The 23957-nt window shown below is 43.4% G+C and overlaps 1 protein-coding gene across 1 annotated transcript in view; it reads right to left on the bottom strand.

Moving 5' to 3' along the window:
- Positions 1–464: 464 nt before the first annotated feature.
- Positions 465–23957, bottom strand: part of tet1 (tet methylcytosine dioxygenase 1) — a 67856-nt gene continuing 44363 nt past the window's right edge. The window contains exons 9-20 of the mRNA XM_080449246.1: positions 19601–19970; positions 17792–19290; positions 15613–16018; positions 14112–14202; positions 13579–13672; positions 12535–12743; positions 12185–12335; positions 11271–11360; positions 10295–10432; positions 9252–9428; positions 6353–6497; positions 465–5809 (exon numbers count right to left, since the gene is read on the bottom strand). Coding sequence (XP_080305372.1) covers positions 4632–5809; positions 6353–6497; positions 9252–9428; positions 10295–10432; positions 11271–11360; positions 12185–12335; positions 12535–12743; positions 13579–13672; positions 14112–14202; positions 15613–16018; positions 17792–19290; positions 19601–19970 — 4548 coding nt within the window. The 3' untranslated portion in view covers positions 465–4631. The remainder of the gene's footprint in view (positions 5810–6352; positions 6498–9251; positions 9429–10294; positions 10433–11270; positions 11361–12184; positions 12336–12534; positions 12744–13578; positions 13673–14111; positions 14203–15612; positions 16019–17791; positions 19291–19600; positions 19971–23957) is intronic.

Genomic DNA, 23957 nt, shown 5'->3' with positions numbered 1-23957 from the left:
GGGTTCCAGGGGGTCCCCAGCAAAATGGGGACCCTGATAAAGTCAACCTAATCAGTTTATCCACTTTAACAACTACATTGGCTATTTGAAAATAGCTGGCAGACCTACAAGCTCACGACGTGATGCGTTGTGAGCTTGTAGTCGTGCATCTGCTATTTATAAATAATCTTGCATTTTTTAGAAAAGTTTGGATTATTTTGGAAACATTTTGACCACACAAATCTGGTCCCTGCCACAAATTATTTTCAGATGGGGGCCTGTGGCCAAATACATATTAATTTGGGGGTCTTTGACATAAAAAAAATGTGGCTCAAAACACAACCAAACAAACTCAGCATGTGCACATGATCCAACTTTTCTAGGGAATAGTCTCAAAATACTACTATCCATAGTGTCATTCTTAAATTAGTCAAACCCACATTTTTGCAGACACGGCAACAAAAATAAACAAGACAAAATCATGATCAAGTCCAAAATATAAATATGTCTTTATTTCACAATCCCGAAAGAGATCAGCCACCCATAAAAGGAATGCTAAATTTAGTCTCTTCTCAAGTCTAAAATGGATATAATTTCAGCAACATACAGTAATTCAGTTTCAAAATAAGCGAGATCATCCATTGTCTACACACCATTAACAGTACAGTGAAAAACAATCTGGTTCACATACGTATATTTACACAATTTTCAACTCAGAAAAACCTCAGATATTTAAATGCTGGTGCTTGTTAGTTCCTCCTTGATACAAAGACTTTCAATGTAGGTGTACAACGTTGACTAAGAATTTCCTCCAATAAAAACAAAGAAAACATGTATTACCTTTCCTTATGTGACATAATTTCTGTCCCCCCCAAAAAAAGTGTTTCCTACGACAAAGCTGGTTTGTGAGTTTTTATTTGTGTTTTTTACATTCATTGTAGTATGTATATATTATGTGAGATTGTTTGTTGAACACATTTCCTGTGCATGGTTGGTGAGTTTGGTTATTATCAGCGGAAGACTTTTGAACCTCAGTCATGTTTAAGATATAGTCCACCTCTTAAATTATATTTGCAACAACTGATGATTCAGTGTACAGTTTACCAGTGACCCCTGTTTTGTGTATCCTAGTGAATGAGAAAATACATAGTATAATTTGACTCTTAGAGTGTACAGATGGACCTCAAGTGGTTCATTTGAACACTGTCAGAGTTAACATTCAGGGTTTGACAGTGTGGTTTTTCAAACAACCCTTATGTGGAACCATATTGTTGCTGTCGGGCAGAAACCTTCTATCTCCATATTTCAACTTTTTATGTAATTATTACTTTATTCTTTTGTAAACTAATGCCGCTACGCTATCATAATTAGTGTCCCATAAAAGTATCAAAAATAGCCAAACTACAACAGTACAAGCTCACGACACATCGCGACATGTCGTGAACTTTTTAAGTTAAAGTTACGTGTCTGTGGGTTTCATAAATATTGAACCAATGAAAAAGTAGTAACCAGAGTTTGTGGCTAAATACGAACTACATTGGATCCATTGGAACACAGGCTCCTATTTCCATTTTGTGAAAAGTAACACTTTTGGACATGCAAGGTTTCCACCAGACAGTGACGATATGCAGAAAGTATATGATGATCATGCAACGAGCACCATACCAGCACCTTAATAATGTAAGACCAGTTCAATGAACTGGTGTCAATAAATGCACCTTGATATCATATCAGATTAGCACCATGATGAAAACAATGTGTAAAGGATACAAAATTAAAAAAAAGATTCTCAGTGAAAATGTTTGTTGCCAGTGTGTTGGGCTGGCTATCAGTTCAATGTGTCAGCCTGTATCGTTTATTTTATTCTTTTTATGGAGAACGATAATAAAAAGCTGTCACAAACCCTGTATGCCTTATTGAGACCCTGTGAAATATAAATCTGTATACAAAGTCTTCACAAGAATACAGCACCTGGAATTATCCTTAGATCTTGTGTAGTGGGATGTGACTGAGTGGTTTTCCAGCAAAAAAAAAACAGAACGATATAAAATGAATATAGTTAGTTTAGCATCCACTGACATAGTATAAATAACTGAAAATATCCTGATGAGATAAATGACACATTTTGCATTCTGGAAAGGACAGCCTCATTAGTAAAAACAGTATAAACATACAGTAAGTCCTGATTTAAAAAAAAACCTTTGAATCCTATGATTTATGTATTCTTTTCACCACTTGTGCCCTATGCATTTTCCAAAGAGTGAACATGAATTAAGTGACAACTACATTAAGCACTTTGTTGTTGCAGCATTTCGCAATTTGCTTGGTATTGAACGAGGCTGAATGCCATTCGATATGTAGATCATTTCCACCAATTGTAGCTTAATCAAATTTCAGAACAAAAGTAGATAAATGCGGAAATACTGTGAAAGAGGAGAGGTTTCACACAAAGCTGTCATATACGTACAGGTATATAGTATATCTCTATCTGTCCATACATATGTAGGCCTATGGTTCACGACCTTTTTCAAGTTTATTAAAAAAAGAAAAATGTAAAAAAGTGCTTCTCAATATGCCATACATATCTGTGTACAACGAACAAAAGACACAATCTCAACTTAAATGCAAACGATACGATGAAGCACACCTCCTTCATTGAGCGCCAATGTGTTTCAGAGGCATGTGAAGGAAGAGCACCATGCTACATGTGACATCAGCTGTAGTAAAAATGTATGAATATTAGTCTTTTCCTCTATGTTACGTGATGCAATGCGTTCACTTAACCACTCCAACCCTAGCGTCCCTACGGCTACGGAGCGTAACAGTCGCCGCCGGCGCTGTTTCCAGGCGTAGAATATCCCATTCCTTTTCTCCATAGTTGTCTGCTTAGATGTTTCAGAGTTATATTTAGAGTTTTAAGCCTGGAATCAAGTCAACCAGCATCCTGACCATAAAATATTTGATTCTATTCATAAAGAAATATTAACAAATTTTAAAAAGCAAAAAAGGCAAAGGTACAAGACTGTGTACATAAATTAAGAATATTGGAACTACTTCTCTCATAAGCCATTGCTCATATCTTTGCAATGCTTACAGTCTAAACAATCGTTTAGCTTGCCTCTTTTGTTTGTTTGTTGTTGTCTTTATTATAGTCTTTATATTGTTGATAGTACTGTAAACCATTGTAGTTGACTGGGTAGTGATTTCCAGATATGTCGGGTAATTGTGGGTCGTTCTTTCTCCATGACATCGGTAATTAAACATGTTTTCCTTAAAACTAGTTTCATTATAGTATTATCGTTTTACAACCAGGACCCTCGAGGTAAATCTGTAATGGATTGTTGCAACATTATAGCTGATAATAAAACACCTCTATGGAGAAAAGGAATGGGATTTTTTACTTCCAGAAACTCTCTGTTGAGCTCCATTCTGGAGGGCGAACAATAGCCGATCTAAAAACTCTCAAGTTTTAGATCAGCTATTCTCGGCGAAGAGATTTGGTGTAGAGGGAAATACTAGTGGACCTAGTACAGAGCCCTGGGGGACCCCGGTCAACTAAGTATAATAGGGTTTAACTGGTTTTTAACAAAGGTTACAGTTCAAATGGCACCAATGTATAAACCCATAAAATAGTTTTTATTTATTTTTATTTTTATGAAAAGAGCACCGCTGGTTGAAACAACCATAGATCTAGTTGTAAAACAAAACCAAAAGAAATCAGAGTGTCAACATAATGCAGGTTAACATTATCAGAGACATTTTGCAGTAAACAGGCTTACACCAGAAATTAAATAGAAACTGTCATGATCAGAATAAATAATCACATCTTTCTTTTTTTCGTTTTGTTCTTCGTTATCAGGTATATATATATGTATATAAAAAAGAACCCAGTTTGAAAATGTCTTTTAAAATGCTTCAAAGCACCATGTGTTTTTTTTTTACAATAAAAACCAACACCTAAAGTCACAGTTAAAAAGCCCACACACTTTGGTCTTTCTCACCACTTTGAAGGCGGAGGAGGAAAGACGAGACGAGGAAAGGAACCCAGATTAGAAAAGCACGGTTAAAATGACATTTGTAAAAAAAAAAAACGTGAGCAGAACGTTTTGAAATCGATTGAGGTAAGGCAGAAGCACAGGGTGTGTGTGTGTGTGTGTGTGTGTGTGTGTGTGTGTGTGTGTGTGTGTGTGTGTGTGTGTGTGTGTGTGTGTGTGTGTGTGTGTGTGTGTGTGTGTGTGTGTGTGTGTGTGTGTTACTTGTATTACTATACCAGCGAGGGCCAAGTGTCCCCACAAGTATGGTAGAATTTGACAGTGTGAGAGAAATGGTTGTCTTTGTGGTTAATACAAGATTTGTAGGCTTACCATTAGGAAAATATTCAGGTTGGGTTAGGATTAGGATTGTTAGACATGTAGAGGTTAGGGTTGAATTTTTGCCCGATTTATAGCACAACTTATGCACAGGTGCCATCGCCATTTCTAAAATGTTGATGTCCTCACAAGTAATCCAAATGTGTGTGCATGTGTGTGCGTGTGTGCGTGTGTGTGTGTGTGTGTGTGTGTGTGTGTGTATGTGTGTGTGTGCGTGTGTGTGTGTGCGTGTGTGTGTATCAGAAAGAGAGAGAGAGAGAGAGTGGTGAAACACACTCACTCCTAAGTCCAGCGGTTATAGGGGCCCGTGACCTGGGTGAGAGCGTAGGGGGACACGGTAATGACGCCGTCGCGCGGACGCGTCCACGCCTGACGGGTGGGGACCCTCGTCACCCTCTCCTCGTGAACCTGTCCACCGTCCTCGTCCTCGTCCTCTTCCGCCGCCGTCGCCGTCCCGCCTCCTCCCCGGCCCCGGCCTCGCCCTTTCCCCCCGCCCCCGGCGTCGGGCAGCGGGCTGTAGTCCAGCCCCATGGCCAGCCTCTCCGCCTCCTCCTCCCGCTCGCGCTCCCTCCTGGCCATCTTGGCGTCCCACATGGCCATGCCGTGGCCCGGCTCGTTCAGGGACTTGTGCTGGTAGAAGACCAGGGAGATGCGCGTGGGGTGGCTGCGGTCGGGCCGGAGGATGGGCGTGGTGGCGTGCAGCTCGCGCCGCGCGCACTCGATCAGGATGGAGCCGTGCGACGGCGCCACCGCCACCCCGCCGATGTTGTTGTCCAGGAAGTTGTGCTCGCTGTCCGACCACACCTCCTCCTGCTTCACGTCCTCCTCCTCCTCCTCCGCGTCCAGAGGAAGAGGTGGCGGAGTCTGAGGGAAGGACGGGCGGGAGGAGGGGGGCGCGAGGAGGAGGCCGTGACCCCTGGCCTCTGCTGGCCCGACCTCCCCCTGTGCGCCCCTGTGGAGCCCATTGAGCCTGCTGAAGAGACCCTCGGAGGTAGGTAGGGGGGAGAAGGAGGAGGAGGGAGCAGGGGGAGCGCCGGGCGGGTGCATAGGAGAACACTGCACCTCGCTGGGCTCTGTCTTAAACGCATGGGGGGGGTACTCGGCCACTCTATGGGGAGGTACGTGGTCCAGTCGCTCCGCGAAGGGCTTTTTGGGAACGTCACCGGGCCCCGGAGAGTAAGTACTCATGGCGTATCCCTTTGTCTGATGATTGAGTGCGGAGCCATTGTGTCCGTGCGGTGAGGCCGACAGGCCAGGGTGGTGATGGGGGATGAGCCCAGGGCCCGGGCTGGGGTAGCTGCTGCTGCTGCTGCTGGTGCTTTGGTTGTAAGTGCTGGCTGTGTTGTTGTGGTTCTGCTCCGGTAAGTACTGGCCCACGCTGGCCGGGCTGTAAGAGCTGTAGTAGTCCTGCGGTTCCATTTTGAACGCGGGTGACTGCGCTGCCGAAGTGCCTTTCAGACCTACGTTCACACAAAATGAAATGAAAAATAAAAGATGAAACGCATCAGCCGTGGTTCACCACAGAAAGAACATAGTATTTTACAAATGATCTATTATATTCATATAACATTACATAGGCCAATACATCCATTTGACATCATTTCAGTGGTTCTCAAACATTTTCATGTCAAGGCCCTCCAAACTGACGCATTACGTATGTACGCATTATTGTGTATTTGGCAGAGATCCTCCATCTTAAGACATTTTGTGCCAGGGACCCCCATAAGAGAAGATAAAAAATATTTAAAATTTGTCAAAAACTTAAAAGATTTTTCAAATATTTCAAAAATAGCAGATCTATAAGCTTACAGGTTGTGAGCTTGTATATATTTTCAATTAGCTTAAGTATAAATTAGGGTTAAAGTGGTCAAACTGATATTGATTTTGCTGGGGACCCTCCTGGAATCCCCTCAGGGACCCCTGGGGGTTCCCAGAGACCTACGTTGAGAACCACTGGCTTATTAGATGAGACCAAAGGGCAGTGCAACCATGGGTTCTCCCACCTTTGCTGGGGGTCTCGCTTTTCACTTTGCCGGGGGTGAGTTGGGCCAGCGCCAGCTTCTTCTCCAGTTTCTCTGCTTGGGCCTTCACCCGAGCCTCCTGCCTCCTCTTACGAGCCGATTTCACTGGTTCAGCCAGCAGACGCACCTATAAGCATTACAAGTAAACCATTTTTTATTTCCACAGACAGCGTTAAAAACATAATAATAATCCGCAGCAGCTGCCTGCCATGCATTTCTTTGGTAAACCCCCTTCCCAGCGCTCTCACAATGTGACACGTTGAGAGCTTGATTGCCATATTATCAATCTGGGAACCTGTGAATCTGTTCTTGAGAGATTACCATATTATAGACCATCACCCGTGTTTTGCACTGCGTTTTGAATGCCGAGCAGGTCGGGAGCACACAGACACGGTCATGGTCAGCACCAGGTAATAGAGGTTGGGTTGAATTAGACAATTAACCTTTTTCCTAGGCCTACTTACACTTTAACTGTGTGCATGAGAGAATCCACAACCATACACACTTTCACTGTAACTAGAAATGAAAACATCAACATGGATCTACATGCATCGACTGGTGAATGGTTCAGCAAAACAAAAACTAAAATGTATAACCAATAACAGACTTAATCTTGCTCATATAGTTTAATCAAATAACAGAGAAGCAGTAATTTTTTTATAACATTTTTACATTTCTTACATATCGACGAATCTCTAATACTTCGAAGAACTCTAATAGATTTTTTTAACCCTGTATTATACTGTACTTCCTTGTACTAAAATGCTAAAATAGTTGATCTATAAGCTCACAATACACTAGCATTTATTAATCGTAATTCAGGCAAAAGTTTGAAATAATTGTGATATTGTATAATCACATATTGTGTATACGTCTGTATACATTAATTAACAATTTGTTTCAGGGTGTCTTTATTGTGATGTTACTCTTTTTATGTCCTGTATCTGTAACTATTAGTGCGGTGCCGTCTCTGGGTGCCTGAATTTCCCCGCTGGATCAATAAAGGTATCTATCTGATATTGATTTAAAGTCTAAAACAGAAGGAGGAAGTGCCTGGATTCAGTCACTGCGAGTGGCTTTCTCAAACAGGTGCTCAGTAAAACAGGTAGATATACTGCACATAAAAGCAAAAAAAAAGACTAAACAAAGTTCAGTTTAAGGTGATGCCGACTGTATAGGGACAAATACTGAGGCACTCCGTCTTCAGGTGAAAAAGCAGTTATTTATTTCTTGAGCAAGGCAACAGAGATGACCAACATGTTTCGACCCTTTGGTCTTCAACAGGGTCTTGATTTAAAGTCATATAACCGAGCCCTGGTTCAGCACCACCGGCGATGGACAGCGACAGGTCAGCATGCATTTGGCCCGGCACATTTTTTTTACACAGGAATAAAATACACAAGAGACCTGCACACCCAGGCTCTTGGCTATAGGAACAGGAGACACCAGGGAGTTGTCTCAACTTCCATAAGTTATGCAACTTAAATCATTTATTTTAGTTGTAATGTCAAGTAATTGTCCTTATCCTCAGTACAAACCACAGCAAGGTCCATACACAGTTTCCGATTCACTGTCACACAGGCCCTGACTTTGTAAACAAAAGCCACATGGCTGGAAATGCCTTAGGATTATTTGTCTAGAAGTACTCAAATATTTGTCTCTGTAGCCTTTGACATCGGAAACCAAAGTGTTATGTTGCTTGAGGAGAACATTTCAGAAGTATTTTGAGTAATATTATATATTTATTAGTCATTTGTATACTTTATATTCGTATTTTCAAGTAGCGTGGCACTTTTGAACATCTGCCAAAACAGAAGAATGCAGCGATGGAGAAGATATAGAACGTGAATGTAGAGACAGATGAAGGAGACAGATAATGCTTCACTCCATTGGCCGTGTCAAAATATGTGCTTTCAGAGCCCGCACCGACACAAGGAATCAGAATGCCTGATCCTAGCTTCTGATGTGACCGAGATAATGCTTTTAAAACCTGACAGACAGTGGTGGACAGTAACAATGTGTATGTACTTGAACACTATACTTAAGCACCTTTTTTGAGTATCTGTACCTTACTTGAGGATTTTGTATATTTGGATACTTATAACATTCAGTCCACCTAACAAGCTTCAGATAACAAACACAGCAACAAAGCCAGCGCAACATTGATGCATCACAACAACACATAAACATCGACTACTGCCATCGGTGAATGCCAACGTATTTGCCGATATGCTGATGTCAGTCGACGAGGCACATTATGGCCCGATACCGATATACGGCCGTTATATCCAGTGGTGGGAAAAGTTCTCACATTTTTTACTTAAGTAAAAGTATCAATACTGCGATGTATAAATACTCTGTTACAAGTAGAAGTCCGGAATTCAAAATTTACTTGAGTAAACGGACAAAAGTATTGGTATCAAAATGTACTTAAAGTACCATAAGTAAAAGTACTCATTATGCAGAATGTCCCATTTCACAAGTTTTCAAATATATAAAAACCTTTGGAAAATAGCAGATCTACAAGATCTACAAGCTCACAATGTCGCGCATCGCGACGCATTGTGAGCATGTAGATCTGCTATTTTCAAATGGCCGAAATGTATATAGGGCTGAAGTGCATGGGTAATGTATCTTTTGTTATAATAATACAAATCTACAAAGTAACAAGTAACTAAAGTTTTCAAATAATTGCAGTGGAGTAAAAGTATAATATTTACCTCTGAGATGTAATGGAGTAGAAGTAAAAGTACTGAAAATTGGAAATACTCTAGTAAAGTAAAAAAAACACCTCAACAGTGTACTAAGTACAGCACTTAAGGAAATGTACTTAGTTACTTTACACCACTTGTTATATCGGTGCACCCTGGAATGAACCCACCTCTCTGGGGAAGGCAGACAGGACCTGCAGGGCCCCGGTCTGGATCTTGGCCCACTGGCCCTCGACGCGGCCGAACTCGTCCCTGTCGGAGACCTTGTAGAGGGGCAAGACGTGCAGCTGCTCGTCCTCCGGTATGTTCCGCACCGCCCGGTTGTCTTCCTTGGTTAAAGTGCAAACCTGGAAGATTTGACACAAAAATACCATGTCTGCTCAGCCACACTGCATGCAAACAACCGCCTCTGCTCTGAAGGGCAACAGAGGTCAGTTAAGACCCATTAAGACCGGGAACACATCTGTGTAACCACTTGAACCATTATTTTATACTTGGCTATTCAAAAATAGCAGATATACAAGCTCATAGCGCGGGAGCTTGTAGATCTGCTATTTTTGAAAATTCTTTGCAAATTTGTGCAAATCTTTGAATATATATATTTTTCAAGCGTAACTTTGTAACTCAAATCTTTGCTTCTGGGGGTCCCTGGAACAAAATATTTTGAGATGGGGGTCCCCCATCTCAATATAATATACATATAATTTTGGGGGTCCTTGACATGAAAAAGTTTGATCACCACTGATATAATAGCAACATAGGATTTAGAAGACATTTGTAGAATCGGCCTCGGGTCTTAATGGGTTAAGGCCAATTTATGAGATAACAAGCGTCGACCGATCATGTTGCACAAAGTAAGTGAAGTCAAAACTAGAACGGAGGACCCCTGCCGACGGTGTGGCATTTTTCCATTTACCACTGGAAAAATGAAAGGTCGCAGACGCCTTCATAAAACGCCACACACTCGGATTGGTTGGGAAGATGCGGTGATGCACGAGACTACATCCGATTCCTTGTTTACGTTTTGTGGCGACGAGGCACGGACAGTATGAATTCTCAAAGCGTACAACGTTGTGAGACACACGTACTGTGACACGTAAGTCTAACAGTTGTCACTCGAAGCATAATTTGGTCTTAACTGACCGCTGTCCCACGCAAAAGCAGAAGAACAGAAGTGAACGTCGCATTGGCGTCAGGTGAACTGCTTCATTACCACAGTGCTGCCGTTGTTCATGTTGTGAGTGTCCTTGTGAGCGTGTGCACAGAAATCCACGCAGGCCGTGACCCCAGAGAACGGTCGTCCTTCCCTCAGTCCCAGCCGGCAGTTCGTTCCTGCTTGCTCTTGTTCCACCTGGCAGACAGACAGACGGACGGACGGACAGACAGACAGACAGACAGACAGACAGACAGACAGACAGACAGACAGACAGACAGACAGACAGACAGACAGACAGACAGACAGACAGACAGACAGACAGACAGACAGACAGACAGACAGACAGACAGACAGACAGACAGACAGACAGACAGACAGACAGACAGACAGACAGACAGACAGACAACCAGTCAGTCAGGTGGGACTAATACAGTAGGTTTAGAGATACAACAACTAACAGGTGTAAATCTCACACCTTTACAACAACAATTCAATTTGGATTCTTCAGTAAATGATTCAAGTCATCATGAAATCTCAAATTTCACCAAGATTTGATTACCGGTACATTTTGATGCAATGAATTTCTATAAAAGTTTTTTTTTATCTGTAAATTAATCAATGTATTTATATTTATTTTCAAGAGGTTTCATAAAATGCTATTTTATAATATTTCAAATCTGTGCTGTTAAATCCTCACCTTAAGAACACTACATTTTTACACCCTAATTTAAAACTGCAGCCATACAGTAGATGAAACAGAAAACTAAAATAACGTAGAGAATAGGCTCTGTGCATGACTGTAGTTCTCTTTTCCAGAAGGTGGATATAGCCTCTGATTGGCTCGGCAGCAGATTTAAACCGGAAAACGGAAACACAAACATGAAGATGTTGTGTATTACCAGTTCAAATCTGCAATCAAACAAGGCTATGATAAACCGACTCGGAACAGGACATGGGAATGCCACCTTGTGGGAAAGGGAAATCACGCACAGAGCCTATTTAAAGAGGTGAGGTTGTGAGTCAGTCATATGACCTGGTTCTGAAAGGCCTCTGGAGCCAGTCTCTGGTACACCGGCGCTACGTCACTGGCAAGGTTCTGGAGATGGTGTTCCAACTTCTCCTCCTGAGCAGGAACCAGAACAAAACAGTTCCAGTTAAAGCAAATGAAACCACATAGATCAGGGGTCTTCAACCAGTGGTCCGGGGACCACCAGTGGTCCTTGGGGGGGTACCAGGGGGTCCCCAGCTAAATTAGTTAACATAGCGTCACAATCATTTTAACCACTTAGCTTTGGCTATTCAAAAATATCTACATGAGCTTGTAGAACTGATATTTTTGAAAAATCTTGAAAATGTGTGCATATATATAAGCGAGCATTTTTATCTCAAATCTTTGCTTCTGGGGGTCCCTGGCACAAAACATTGTCAGATGGGCGTCCAGGGCCAAATGTATATCAACTTAGGGGTCCATGGCATGAAAAAGGTTGAAAACCACTGACATAGATCATGAGAAGGTAAAAAACAAACGCTAGCAGCTGTGTCCACAGAAAGTGTTTTTGAGCGGAGGAGAGCTCTGGATATCATGTCTAGAGAGATTCTAGAGACAGGCTCCTGCCCTATGGGCCACATGGCTCAGCTACTTACTTACCATATTAACCCATTCAATCCGGGAAAGCATCTGCGTCATTTTAGATTTTTACCACTTTAACCATTATTTTCGACTTTGGCTATTCAAAAATAGCAGATATGTAGATCTGGTATTTTTGAAAAATTGTGAAACATTTTAAACTCAAATCTTTGCTTCTGGGGGTCCCTGGAACTAAATATTTTGAGATGGGGGTCCGCAGCCAAATACATATAATTTTGACCTTGACATGGAAAAGTTTGAGCAAACATAGTGCTCAACCTAAAGTTGCATTCCAGACACACACATCCCCCTCCCCTCACCTCTCGTGGGTAGTCTCCGAGCAGGCGGAACTTGCGGGGCACTTTGCTGCGGGCGAACTTGCAGCCGTTGAAGTACATACTCCACGAGCATCCGAAGGAGAAGGAAGCTCCACACGTGTCCGGGTCCAGGCCCTGGCAGGCACACGTACGACTATGGAGCACAGGGACGTGAAGAAGACAATTTACGTGTTTTAGTTTTTGGTTCCCGTTTTACAATTGTCTGGTTACTGCACACTCTCACTATACTATAGCAATGATTACTATCACAATATAGAACTATCTAACACTTATTCTATATCTCTTAACAACTTTAACTATAACAACCTGGTGTGAACGGGCAGAGAACTTACTCTTCGTTGAGGGCACAGCGGCGGCTGGTGGGCGAGCCGTACTTGCAGAGGGTCTGTGTGAGCTCCTGGTAGAGGTGGTCCGCCATGGGCCGGGCGATGCCCTCCCATGCCAGGATGAGGATGACCACCACAGCAGTGGCACAGCGGTGCCCGGCCCGGTGGCGCACCAGACACAGCAACTTCTCCTCCTCACTGCCACGGCGGACCACCTGGCACACACACACACACACACACACACACACACACACACACACACACACACACACACACACACACACACACACACACACACACACACACACACACACACGCATGCATGCATGCACACACACACACACACACACACACACACACACAGAAAAATGAAATACTTAGAATTCTTATACAGCAACACTGTGGAGAACAAGCTTTGTTCATTTATTAAAGGAGCACTTCAACCATTTTCAACCTTATCTTACTATAACTGGTCCTCGCTAATGCTCATTATACTCACCCTGTGTCTCATTGGTGGACTGTGGACAGTTCAGAAACCTGCCTACCCATGACATCATTGATGGTGATGCCAAGCTAATAGAAACTACAGCCTTTATCTTCCTGGAAAGTTAGCATGCTGACATAAAAGCTGTTGTTGTTCTTGCGTCAATTAAAAAAAACAAAAAAAGTTTGAAATCTGAGCAGAGCAAGTAGACAGAAATGCTGCCATCTTATAATGAGCGTTAGTGAGGACTGAGGAGCAATTATATGAAGACATGGTTGAAAATGGGTGAAGTGCGAGACACTTGTTATTGTAAATGAGGCTCATATTTCTTCTGCACCATCTTTTATCATCAAATAATTTACACATTAAACAAATATAGTATTCGTATAAATATCGTTCTGAACTGCAATACATTAATTTTAGTTGTGTTATTGGTGACATCTCTGGTCTGATCTATTGTCACTGGTAAGCATGATATCTGACATTTGGTCATGCCAAAGCGGTCTGCAATGTGGCCCAAAAAATTGCTTAATTAATGAATGTTCCAAAAAATTCTAAGCACTTACCCATTTAGCTATGGGACAGCCCTGAGAGCTCCTTCCTTCTTTGCCCGTGTACACCACAACCTCAACCCTTACTGCTTTCCCTTTTTCACCATACCTGACACACACACACACACACACGCACGCACGCACACGCGCACACACACACACACACACACACACACACACACACACACACACACACACACACACACACACACACACACACACACACGCACACACGCACACACGCACGCACATACGCACATACGCACACGCACACTATTATTACATTATAATTGACATAACACATAAAACTTAACACCTGCCACGGTTTTAAGCAGGACCCAAACACAGGACAGAACAGGCAGGAATTGTGGAGTAAAATAACTTCACTTTAACAAGAGGTTGATTACAGGTAGAGGACACACAGGCATGTACAGTGGCGATTAAGTAATAATTGTGACAGGCCTACACACACACACACACACACACACACACACACACAAACACACACACACAGTGAGTAAACAGGATATAGCTGTAATTCAGTCTACCTGTTCTCCATGAGTTCCCGTACAGCTGCCACGCTGGGTCCTGCTCCCAGGTGAGTGTAGTACGGACCCTCTTCCTTCTCCACGATCTGGTCTGAAGACAAACAACAAATAAACGGTTATTTTTATTTGTTGTTTTGAATTTAAAACAAAACCATAATGTAACATAACAGATACTGTCAATAATCGACATACAGTGAACTCTGGAACGAGCAGACCGTTAGAAATGCACTTTTTCATCAGAATCTGCCTTATATTAGTTTAACATCAAACGTTTATAGCTGTAAAGAAACTCAAATGTTCCTGATGTGAGTGAAAATTATACAAGCAGGTCATATTCATGAAAATGGCAACGGTATGAGGCAGTTATAATAAAAAAAAGAAGCAGAATATATAGTTCAGTCAGATAACTCACGAATAGATTGAACCAATATAATAGAACAAATAGATTAATATATTATAGAATGAGAATACACAAGTGTGGATGTAATATTTTATCTTGGCGTTCAGGCTCTGCTACATATTTCTCCATGGTCAGCACAATAAGACAACCATCATTAAACATTAAGAGCAGGGAGATAGATATACAATAACAACCCCCCATGGGGAACAGAACCAATAGCAGAGCGGTGGTGGGAGCAAACAGCCGCATGACAACACCCATAACACACAAAGCGGAAGGAACGCAGTATTTGGGGGGGCTTAAATAACCCACCCAATTGGTCAGCCATGTCAGTGTATGACGTATGGGTCTTGCATGACACTGTATACAGCCACATACAGTAGGAATGAGCATGTGTGTAACCTCTCGAGTGTATACTCCCTGAACTAACCTTGCAGCCTACGTATCCTTTATGTGTTTGAATGACAGTGTGCAAGGTATTTTTTCATCCATATTGATCGATCTTACGCATCTGTTAGTGTGCAAAAGCCTTGCTCTTGTTTTAGGAAATCATTAAAGAAAAAACACAATCATAGAATCACACATTTCTGCTGAAGCTGAAATGTGAATTATATCCCCCACTAGCTTGCCCCCAGAAACTCAAACATTTGCACCCTGTCAGCAAGCTGAGGGGGTCCTTCCTCTGCCCCCCCCCCTCACGTAAATTATTATTCAAAATGTTCTTGAGTAAAAGTGCAAAAGTATTGGTATCCAAATGGACTTAGTACCGAAAGTACTCATTATGCAGAATGTCCCATTCCCATTTCAAATGTATACAAATCTTTTGAAAATAGCAGATCTACAAGCTTGTATATCTGCTATTTTCAAATGGACGAAATGTATATATGGCTGACGTGGTTAATGTATGTTAATCAAAATCTACAAAGTAACTAGTAACTAAAGATTTCAAGTAATTGTAGTGGAGTAAAAGTAAAAGCATTGAAAATTGGAAATGCTCAAGTAAAGTACAAACACCTCAAAATCGTACTCAAGTACAGTACTTGAGTAAACGTACTTAAGTTACTTTTCCACCACCGCAATCGATCGACCAAAAAGACTCACCCATGCACTGACAGGGGGGCAGGTCGGCCAGGTTCTTGGAGGGCGTGTTGAGGAGGCTCTTGGTGGGCGTGTCCAGGAAGCTCATGGGAGACTCCAGGAAGTGATGGACGCCGTTCTTGGTGGGTGTGGACTCGTCCTCGAGGCCCGCGTGGTGGTCCGGAAGACCCCCGTCCACCGCGGACGTGGTGGTCAGCACCGTGATGCCCCCCGCCGACCTCTCCAGCTTGTAGTAGCCCTGCTGGCCCGGAGGAGGAGGGGACCGATGTGAACCCGCCGCGGCTGTGAAACCATTGGCCACACCGCCGTGGTGGTACCCGTGGGCGTGGCTGAGAACAGTGGGCGCCGTGGCTGGGCTGGTGGTTGGATCAGCACCGTGTTGTTGCAGCCCGTCAGAGGGCTGTCTTACCTGCACACAGGTGGGAGAAGTACTCAGATTTTGGACTTGTGGGGCGGGTGCAAAAAGCTCAGCTGATTCAGAACACTGCTGCTCGAGTCCTTACTAATTACCGGTGGTGGAAAAAACACTCACGTTTAGTACTCTGTTCCAAGTAAAAGTCCGGAATTCAAAATTTATTTGAGTAAAAGTACATAAGTATTGGTATCAAAATGTACTTAAAGTACCAAAAGTAAAAGTACTAAAATGTTTGAAAATAGCAGATCTACAAGCTCACAACGCGTCGCGTTGCGATGCGTTGTGAGCTTGTAGATCTGCTATTTTCAAATAGTCTAGGTATAAAATAGGGCTAAAGTGGTTAATGTATGTTTTATAATGTAATACTTATCTGCAAAGTAACTAGTAACTAAAGTTTTGATTTGTAGTGGAGTAAAAGTACAATATTTGCCTCTGAGATGTAGTGGAGTAGAAGTAAAAGTATAGACAATTGGAAATACTCCGGTAAAGTTAAAGCACCTCCAAATTGTACTTAAGTACAGTACTTGAGTAAATGTACTTAGTTACTTCACACCACTGCACTCCAGTTCTTAAATCCTTACACTGGCTCCCTGTATGTCAGATTTAAAAATGCTACAAATGGGTCTAAAAAGCTTTGAATGGTTTAGGGCCAAAATACATTTCTGATCTTGTGCGATTATGAACATCCAGATCTCTCAGGTCATCTGGGAAAGGTCTGCTTTCTGTCGATAGAATCAAAACTAAAAGTGGAGGAGCAGCATTTAGCTTTTATGCACCACATTATCTGGAACAAACTCCCAGAAAACTCCCAAAATCACAGCTAAAAACATTTATTTCTGTTTTATTTTATTCTTCTGCTTAATGTTTTGTGTAAAGCAGGTTGAATTGCCTTGTTGTTGAAATGTGCTATACAAATAAACTTGCCTTGCAAATATACTTAGTTGCAAGTACAAGTCATGTATTCAAAATCTTGCTTAAGCGAAAGTATAAAAGTATTAGCATAATGAACATGCTATTGAACTATAATTATTTATCATTAACCACTTAAGCCATATTTTATACTTGGGCTATTCAAATAGACTCTCTTGATAACCCCCCACATTTTTATTTGATTCATAATAATCTGAATCTGCAAAATAACTGGTAACTAAAGCTGTCAAATGTCATCGAGTACAAAGTACATAATTTGCCTCAGATGTAAAAGTAACGGAAAAACTAAAGTAAAGTTACCTCGGAACATGTGTACTTAAAGGTAGGGTAAGTGATATATAAAACAAAAAGTTTTTTGTTAAAAGGTTAAGGCTCTTTATTCTGATAGTAATCATTGCTATAGAGTGTTAGTTCAGTCACAGGGGTCTCCATGTCTCCCCAACTCTTTAATAAACAGAAAATACATTTTCAGGTAGGTGACAAAATCTTAGCCAATCAGGAGAGCGTACCCATTTATCAGCTTAATTGTTAAAGTGTTCCAGTTCAAATTTTGTCTGATCATTTCTTAGTGTCATCACTTCCAATTTCACTTGTTTAATCTATATCCTGACTGAGTTCTCTATCCTGATTGGATAAAATTGGTATCCCGACCTGAAAATGCATTTTCTGTTTAATAAAGAGCTGGAGAGACATGGTGTTACTGAACAAATACTCTATAGCAATGAGTACAATCAGCTATTTAACACTCATTTTAACCAAAGAAAATCACTTACCCTACCTTTAAGCACAGTACTTCAGTAAACATACTTACTATGCTACTTTACATCCACTCCTTACCTGAGATAACAAAAGTTTTTCGCCCTCCTGTCCCGGGGCCGGGGAGGAGGAGTGCCCGTTGGACTGGCACCACCTCTTGCTGTCCGGCCCGTGGGCCTGGTAGGTCCTGAAGTGGTGGGCGGCGCTGTAGCTCTGAGCCGGCGGTCCAAAGTGTTGTGCCACCGTGTGCTGGAGGAGGAGCTGCCTCTTGGCCTCCTGGGCCTCCGCCAGGAACAGCTTCAGGTCCATCTGAGCCCGGGGCAGGAACAGGTTCCTCTTGTGATGGAGGAGGGAGAGCCCCCCCGGCTTCCCCTGGGGGAGGATCTTCCGCCCGCGCCCCCTGTGGTGGGGGGTCTTGCCGTTGGGCGGTCCCCCCGCCTCCGTTACTTTCTTCTTCCTGGGTTTGGAGGGCGTCGTTTTGGTTTTCTTGGCGGGGGTCTGCTTTTTGTGGTTGGCGGTGATGGGGGATATCTGGGAGTTGTAGTTGTATTTGATTGCCGGGACGGGCGTTCCTTTAGGGGGGTTGTTCTCCGACTTGGCGTGACGCGATTGGATGATGAAAGCCAGGTCCGCCAGCTGTGCGGCCACCTCCTCCTCGTCCCTGTTCCTCCGCCCCATTTTACCCACGGTCCTCTCTCTGTCCCCGACAAACGTCCTCTCTCTGTCTCCGACGACGTAGCTGTGGTCGCAGTAGTTTCCTTCCGCCTTGATGAGGTGAGAAGCGAAGCCGTGCTGCTGTTCCGCCCTTCGGCAGAGCCCTCGGTCGCCGTCTGAGCTGGCCTCCAGCAGGTCCTGCAGAGACTGTTTCCCGATGCTGCCGGGCCCCCGCGAGGAGCACTGGATGACGTTCCCTTGCCGGGCCACGGGGGGGCGTATCACTGACATCTGGTGCATCGGCGAGCTGATGACCGAGACTTTGTTACAGCGGACGCCCGCCGCGGGTTTGGCCTCGTTCGGGGGCACGTTTGTATTCGAGGTGGCGAGGGGACCGGGGACGGCCTCCGTCTTGATAACGAACCCCGCGGGATCGTGTGGAATAGCTGCCAGCTGAGTCAAGGCCTCGATGGCGATCGCCTGATCAAAACTCAGATTCCTCTGCTCCACCAGAGAGCGCACGCTGGGCAGCGAGACGCCAGGCCCAGGCTCGGTTTTCACGACGTGGTGGTGGTGGGGAGCCCTCTGCTGGCCAACGGGAGTGCTTCTATGACAGGAGTCGCCCTCCGCTTGCGGCTCCGTTTTGATGGCCAGCGGCAGGTCCTGCGGTTCCGTCTTCAAGGAGCGCAGGAGCGGGGAGCGCGAGCCGAACAGCTTCCGCTCCAGCCCCTTCCTCTCGGTGATGGACAGACAGACCACCGCCGCCAGCATGGACAGGGGGTCCTCCTCCTCGCAGACGTCCTCCTGGCCGCTGCCCGGCTGCGGGGCGGCGGTCTGCTCGGCGGAGGTCCACTCCCACGGCTCCTCCAGCTTGATCCTCTTCAGAGGAACGGTCGTGTCTTGAGGAGGACCGCCGTCAATCAGGGCTGTCACGATAAAGACAAATAATTGCGATCAATGATTTAATTGTGTTTTTGTTTTTTTTACATTGGAACATGTTTGCCTTTTAGGCTTTGTAAACACAAATTGCACAGGGCAGATTATGGCAAATAACTTCAAAATACCATGACTGACGGTACCAATAATCAAAATAATTAGCAAAAGCAGTCAATCTAGTGAGCTTGTAGATTGCCAATTTTTGCTATTTTTCAACAGAGGAATTTTTACAGATTATTACGATTTATGCAAACATAACTGCGATTATCTGTGATTATGTATTAAATGTAACAAGCCTACCGTGGGGTCGAGCCTCGGAGCCTCCGCCTCTAGAGACCGTGGGTGTCGCAGTCCTCCGAGGAAGAAGAAGCTCCGACACTCCCGCCGGCGCGGCGCTTTGATTGTGCGTCTTTGCGTGGGCGTGGCTCACGTTGGCACCGTTGGGGCGAGTCAGCCTCTCGTCAGCGGCGCCGCCACCGCGGAGAGTCACGGGGTGCTGGCGAGGGAGCGCACCGAGAGCCTGGTGGGCGACGCGTGGAGGAGAGCGCGTCGCCGCCGCCGTGCGAGGTACGTGGCCTTCCTCCCCCTCGTCCTCCTCGGCTGTCGTCGTGTGGGCGTCTTCCATCTGGGCCCTGCCTCTGCCATTTACAGCACCGCCGTCTGTTACCGCCTGAGAGAGGGATAGAGAGAGAGAGAGAGAGAGAGAGAGAGAGAGAGAGACACAAGGACAGTTTATTTGTATAGCACATTTCAACAAGGTAATTCATTGTGCTTTATGTAAAACATTAAGCAAAATAAAACACGTTATTACAGGACATTTGAATTCAGTAAAAAAGAGAAGTTAAACACCTATCTCCTTAATGGGAAACACCTGAGAGAGGTGGGGGGAGAGAAAAGGGGAAGCAGAGAGAGAGAGGGAGAGAGAGGGGGGAGAGAAGGAGAGAGGAAGCCAGAGATAGAGAGAGAAGGAGGGAGGGGGAGAGAGAGAGAGAGAGAGAGAGAGATAGAGGGAGAGAGTGGGGTGTAAAAGAGAGGAAGAGATATGAAGAAAGAAAGATGAGTGACTCAGCACTCTCGGTCAGTCCAGGGTGATTCAGCATGGCTGGTCTAAACAACAGTCACGGCACACAACAACAGATTGCCTCTCAGCACGCTGCCATCAGTGTTGCCGGATTTTGAGAGAGAAACAAGCAACCGCATGGTCTATGAAAAACAAGCCCAAAATAAGAGACTATCAAGATCAGTTAAACCTACTGTATGTATGTATACATCGGCTATTTGAAAACAGCCAAGCTTGTAGAGCTGCTATTGTAAACAAAAATCACACATTTGTGAGCTTGTAGATCTGCTATTTATTCAAAAACTGTTGAATAAATAGTTAAACACTTGAATAAAGTGTTTGAAATATTTTAACAAACAAATCTTGTATGGGAGTCCCTGGCATGAAATCTTTTCAGATGGGGGGTACGCGGACACATTTGTGGGTCCTTGACATGAAAATGTTTGGAGAACCACAACAGTTAGGGAGCCAGCCCAAATAAGCAACTACAGCCTCCAAAAAAGTGCAACCTGCAACTACAGTACCAATATTTACGACAAAAAACAAGCCAAAAGTCACTTAGAATAAGCAGACATGGCAACACTGACAGCCACCCGAAAGAAAATACACCGTGGAAAATCTTATGGCATACCCCAAAAGACAAACACACACCAAGAAGAATCTGCTTTCTATAACAGTTTTGGAGCGGGCTATGTAAACGGGGCTTAACAGCCCCACAGGTAGTCAGCCCTACAGAGGTAAACATCCAGAGTCACGCATAGTTCAGGGTTGCGTCACCTCGCCTGGGTCACTGAGGGCGTGTGTGTGTGTGTGTGTCTGTGTGTGTGTGTGTGTGTGTGTGTGTGTGTGTGTGTGTGTGTGTGTGTGTGTGTGTGTGTGTGTGTGTGTGTGTGCATGTGTATTCAATGTGCATGGACATGTTTGAGTGCGAGTGCACGTGCATGCAGGTTTCGATTTGTAAGAAAAACACTTCAGCCCTTTATACTGTTGTGTATACTTTACATACACATGGCAAAAAAAAACAGTAATTGCAAGTCTACAAGTTCACAATGTGTTGCATTGCATTGTGAGCTAGTAGACTGGCTATTTTAGCTTTTGTTATTTTTTGGGGACAGATTTTGACAACTTGTCCCAAAATAGGAACACAAAGGGTTAATGTAGTTAAGCAATTTTTTTTAATGTTTTGGTATTTTTATTTTTATTGGATTAGGGTTAGGTTATACTGACCAGAAGCAGGGATAAAACATGTCCCCACCAGAAAACCAAATGAATAACCAGAGCGGGGGGATATCAAAAGAACAGGGATGGATTCCCCCCCCTGCCCCCCCCATCCCATCAAATTGAAACCTCTGAGCGCACACGCACACGCACACGCACACGCACACACACACACACACACACACACACACACACACACACACACATATATATATTAAAGCACACGTGTTTGTGCATTCAGGACAGCGGTCCTGCCATGTGAAGCAGTGTGGAGGGTAAAGTGAGTGATTAACTCGTGTGGATCTGTGAAGCAGATATGGTTAACAGATCCACAGCACTAACCGCAGCACAGCAGAGCAGAGCATGACCCTGCAGCTTCTATAGCAGCACGGCTACAAGCATCCAAAGGTCCCCCGTGTGTTGACATATTGATCCTCACTAGCCTAGTAGCCTCGCTGTTGTAAGTACTGGGAGCTACTTACAACAGCGAGGCTACTAGCTGGTTATCACAGGTTTTATCAGTTTGATTGATTGATTGATTGAATACTTTAACAGTTTGCGAACAGTACAGTGGTACGATTATACAATGTCTGGTGTTAAGCTTAGACTTTACAGGGACCAGTTATAAAACCGTCTGTTGGTAGGGCATTCCACATTTTGGTGGCATAGCAGTAGAACAAATTTAACCCCAATTTGTGCCAAATCTGGGTTGAACGAGATCAGTGGAGCTCCCTCTGGTGTAACTGAACTGTCTTTCTTTCTGAGTTGTGATATAACGTTTACTCCAGTGATGTCACTGGGGTGAAATTCATGAACCTAAAAACTAGTTATAGATATAGCTTATTTCGGTCATGAGCCATATACAAATATGACATTTAAAAACAAAAACAAAGCAGCACAAGACCACTAGACCGAAGGTGTAGGCTGAAGCTTTAGCTTATAGTGCCTACCATTCTTACGTTAAATAAGCTATATAAAACAGAAAAACAATTGCAGAATAATCAATCAGTAGAAACAAAAACAAAAACAATATTTCTAAAATTTAAATAATTACATATTATTATATTTGTTATAGTAACATATTATATGTCATTAGCATATTAATTGTATACATTTTCTTAAATTTGCAGATAGAGCTACACATTTTAAAATCATTTGAATAACTACTACTCTAACTTCCTGGTTTCTTTAGCCTCTACCCTTTGGTAGCATAACATTATTCTTGTTCACTTCGTTCAGGGCAAAACAGCGATCTTGATGTCACAAACACAGGGGTCGGGGTGACGTACTAGCGGCCACAGGCCGTACGGACGGTGCTTTTGCCCCGCGAGACGCAAACACAAACACAACAACTCTTTTGGCTTTGCTTCTAAAGCCGCTTGGGGGAGTGCTGCCGTTCCCACGTATTGAATTAATATTTTGCAGATCCGAAACGGGATGTGTCTGGCTTCCACTGCGGTGCTGCTGCGAAGATGTCCTTTTATCTGCTGTATGTAATATGGAGCACATGCTGTATGACATAGCAGCGTGATGGGAAACATGTGCACGACTTTCCTTGATGCTTAACCCATTTAGACCGGGAACGCATCTGTGTCATTTTATATATTTCTTTGGGCTATTCAAAAAATAGCAGATATACAAGCTTGAGTGCCGCGCTACGAGCTTGTATATCTGATTTATTTTATTTTATCGTGAACATTGGTGCAAATCTAGTATAGTATATATAGAGTATATATATTTTTTGAATTCTTTTTTTAACTCAAATCTTTGCTTTTGGTGGGGGTCCCTTGAACAAAATATTTTGAGATGGAGCTATGGGTCTGTGGCAAATACATATAATTTTGGGGGTCCTTGACATGAAAAAGTTTGAGAACCACTGATATAGCAACATAGGTTTTAAAAAAAAAGAAATGTTAGGATTTAGAATACATGTGTAGAATCCCCAGAAGCAAAGATTTGAGTTACAAATGTTCGCTTTAAAAAATATATATATTCAAAGATTTGTACACATTTTCACGATTTTTCAAAAATAGCATATCTACAAGCTCATAGCGCGGCACTCGGTGCCGCGCTATGAGCTTGTATATCTGCTATTTTTTTTATTGCCAAAGAAATCTAAAATGACACACAATATGCGTTTCCTATTCCCGGTCTCAATGGGTTAAACACACTGGATTTATTGTTGCGGCTTTTCCCCGGTTTTTGTTTTTAACACATCCACTGCCAAGGGCTAATCTCATAATGTACTCACCAGTGCCAAGGTGTTTTTGTTGTTTTTTTGTTTTTTTCATGTCGCCATAGATCTTGTTAAAATCCTTAAGATTGAGCGCTACACAGTCTGTTTACATCCGCGCGATCTCCCTGTATCTCCCAGTGAAA

The sequence above is a fragment of the Gymnoscopelus braueri genome (assembly GCF_963280865.1).
Source record: "Gymnoscopelus braueri genome assembly, chromosome: 14".
NCBI classification, from domain to species: domain Eukaryota; kingdom Metazoa; phylum Chordata; class Actinopteri; order Myctophiformes; family Myctophidae; genus Gymnoscopelus; species Gymnoscopelus braueri.
Note: the sequence above shows the minus strand (reverse complement) of the source record. Positions and strands in the feature narration are given on the sequence as shown.